This window comes from Gossypium hirsutum, chromosome A06 (assembly GCF_007990345.1).
Source record: "Gossypium hirsutum isolate 1008001.06 chromosome A06, Gossypium_hirsutum_v2.1, whole genome shotgun sequence".
Lineage (NCBI taxonomy): Eukaryota > Viridiplantae > Streptophyta > Magnoliopsida > Malvales > Malvaceae > Gossypium > Gossypium hirsutum.
In genome coordinates, this window is record NC_053429.1 from 17,597,233 (window position 1) to 17,599,665 (window position 2,433).

A 2,433-nucleotide genomic window follows, 5' to 3' on the forward strand; every position below is an offset into this window, starting at 1 on the left:
CACACATGGTATCATTTCTGATGCGTAAGCACTCCTAAGCCTCAAGAACTTAAAAACCGACCAACATATCTTTAAATTTATCACTTAATTCATTTTTAATCAACCAATTTCGGATGGAACTCGACTAGAAACCTAAAAAACCTTACCTTGCTTGAGTAACCATGACTTCGCACAATCATAGCATCAATTCAAAACCACCAGCCCCTTGATTAACTCCTACACACCAAAAAGGAATCTCCCTTTTAGAGATTAACCAAGAATGATTAACAATAGACAAAACCGTTACTTACCGAACACGCACAACCAACGATGAACAACCGAATCAATTGGACAAAAAAGAAGAAAGAAACGAAAGGGGAAAAAATAATGGAAATTTTGGCAACAACTAGGGGAAAGAATCTGCAGAGGATAGAAAAAGAAGAAGAAAACGTAAGAAAAAGTTTGGGAAATTGGAGAGAAAACCAAAACTCTATTATTATTATTATTATTTTTCAACAAAAGGATAATCAGATTATTTTCTAATAACCTCTCCCCAATTATCTCCTAAAATCACTCCCTATTAAGCCACTAAAACACAACTACTCAGCATTTTGCCCCAACACAACTCTTAGCATTGGAGCAAAAATACTTTCTCCATACCATCACAAAAAATTGAACACAGGAGCTCTAACACTCCAACACTCCACTTAACCACCAGACCAACAAGCCTATTTTGATATAAACTTACCAACAATTAAACTTAAGCCCTTTGCACAAGGTTAAGGCTTTATTTATAAAAATACCAAAATTTTCCCAAGTAAGGCTTGAACTTGGGACCTCACACACATACCCAGAACACTTAACCACTGAAGCAGATACTCAATTGTATGTCACACATACACGAAATCAAAAATTAAAATTTTTGGGCGTTACAACTCTACCCCCTAAAAGAAAATTTCGTCCTCAAAATTTACCTGATCAAAACAGATGTACTGCTGACACATCGTATCCTAAGGCTCCCACGTCGCCTCCTCAGTACTATGATTACACCATAAGACCTTTACCAGAGGGATAGACTTCCTTCGCAGAACCTTAACGTCATGATCAAGAATCTGAATTGGCTCCTCTTCAAAGGTCAAGTCTGGCCTCACCTCAATGTCCTCAATAGGAATAATATGAGTAGGATTAGAGCGATAACGCCTCAACATAGAGATGTGGAAGACATCATGAATCTGATCCAACTCCGGAGGTAGTTCCAATTGATAAGCAACTGGTCCCATTCGCTTCAAAATACGATAAAGTCCAATAAACCTAGGGCCCAACTTGTCTTTACGACCAAACCTCAGTACCTTCTTCCATGGCGAGACCTTGAGAAATATGAAGTCCCCCACGGAATACTTAATATCTTGACGCTTTAGATCCGCATAGGATTTCTGTCTGTCAGATGCCGCTTTCAGACGATCTCGAATCAGTCTAACCTTATCCTCAGTCTCTGATACTAACTCAAGACCCAGAATACGTCGCTCGCCCAACTCAGTCCAACATAAATAAGTGCGACACTTAAGACCATACAGTGCCTCGTAAGGTGCCATCTGGATACTAGATTAGAGACTGTTATTATAGGCGAACTCCGCTAGTGGCAGATAATCCTCCCAACTACCTCGGAAATCATTAACATAGCTATTGAATTTGAGCCTTAATCTCTACAAGCTCTTTTGGTGCCATTCGATAGGGAGTGATGAACACTGAAGCTGTACCTAGAAGTAGCTCAATCCCAAATTCCAACTCACGATTCGGAGGTAACCCTGGTAGCTCCTCTGGTAGGACGATCGAAAAATCCTTTACCATTCTGATATCCTTAATTGTAGAATCCCTACAATCCAAAACACTGACATAGGCCAAGAATGTCTCATATCTCTTACGAACCATCTTCTCTACCACCAGTGCAGAGATCACATTAGATAAGTAATTCTGGTGTTCTTCAATCATGAATACCTCCTTATCCTCCTCAGTTCTTAGTATGACCCTCTTAGTCACACAGTCCAAGCTAACAGGATGCTTAATCAACCAGCCCATCCCCAGAATTAGGTCGAACTCCCCAAATGGAAACTCTATCTAATCAGCTAGGAAGATTGCCCCTTGTACCTCTAAAGGAACATCCCTATACAGTTTACTAACTCTAGTAGATTGCCCTAATGAACTCAGTACCGTAACCTCACTCGTAGTGCTCTCAACTGAAATCCCCAAGTTTCCAGATATGTTGCTAGCTATGTATGAGTGAGTAGACCCTATGTCTATTAAGGCAATATACGGTACATCAAGAATAAAGAACATACTCGTGATGATGTCTGGAGCATCTCCATCCTCTCGGTGACAAGCAGCATAAATTAGGACCGGCTGTCTCGCCTCAGCCTGTCCAGCACCTCTGCCCGGTGCTCTTTTCCCATGACCCAT

At 40.6% G+C, this 2,433-nt stretch overlaps 1 protein-coding gene across 1 annotated transcript; it reads right to left on the reverse strand.

Annotated features, from left to right (window-relative positions):
- Positions 1-1,659: 1,659 nt before the first annotated feature.
- On the reverse strand, positions 1,660-2,433 carry LOC107963295 (uncharacterized). The gene is made up of 2 exons (XM_016899853.1): positions 2,125-2,433; positions 1,660-2,037 (listed from the first exon to the last, which is right to left on the reverse strand). The coding sequence occupies exons 1-2, from the start codon at positions 2,431-2,433 to the stop codon at positions 1,660-1,662; spliced, it is 687 nt and encodes a 228-aa protein (XP_016755342.1).

Excerpts from the sequence above, each read along its gene's own strand:
- LOC107963295 (XM_016899853.1), bottom strand. The coding sequence starts at position 2,433 with ATGGGTCATGGGAAAAGAGCACCGGGCAGAGGTGCTGGACAGGCTGAG. Across the intron at positions 2,038-2,124 it reads ATAGGGATGTTCCTTTAGAG|CATCCTGTTAGCTTGGACTG; the intron begins GTACAAGGGGCA and ends TGGTTGATTAAG.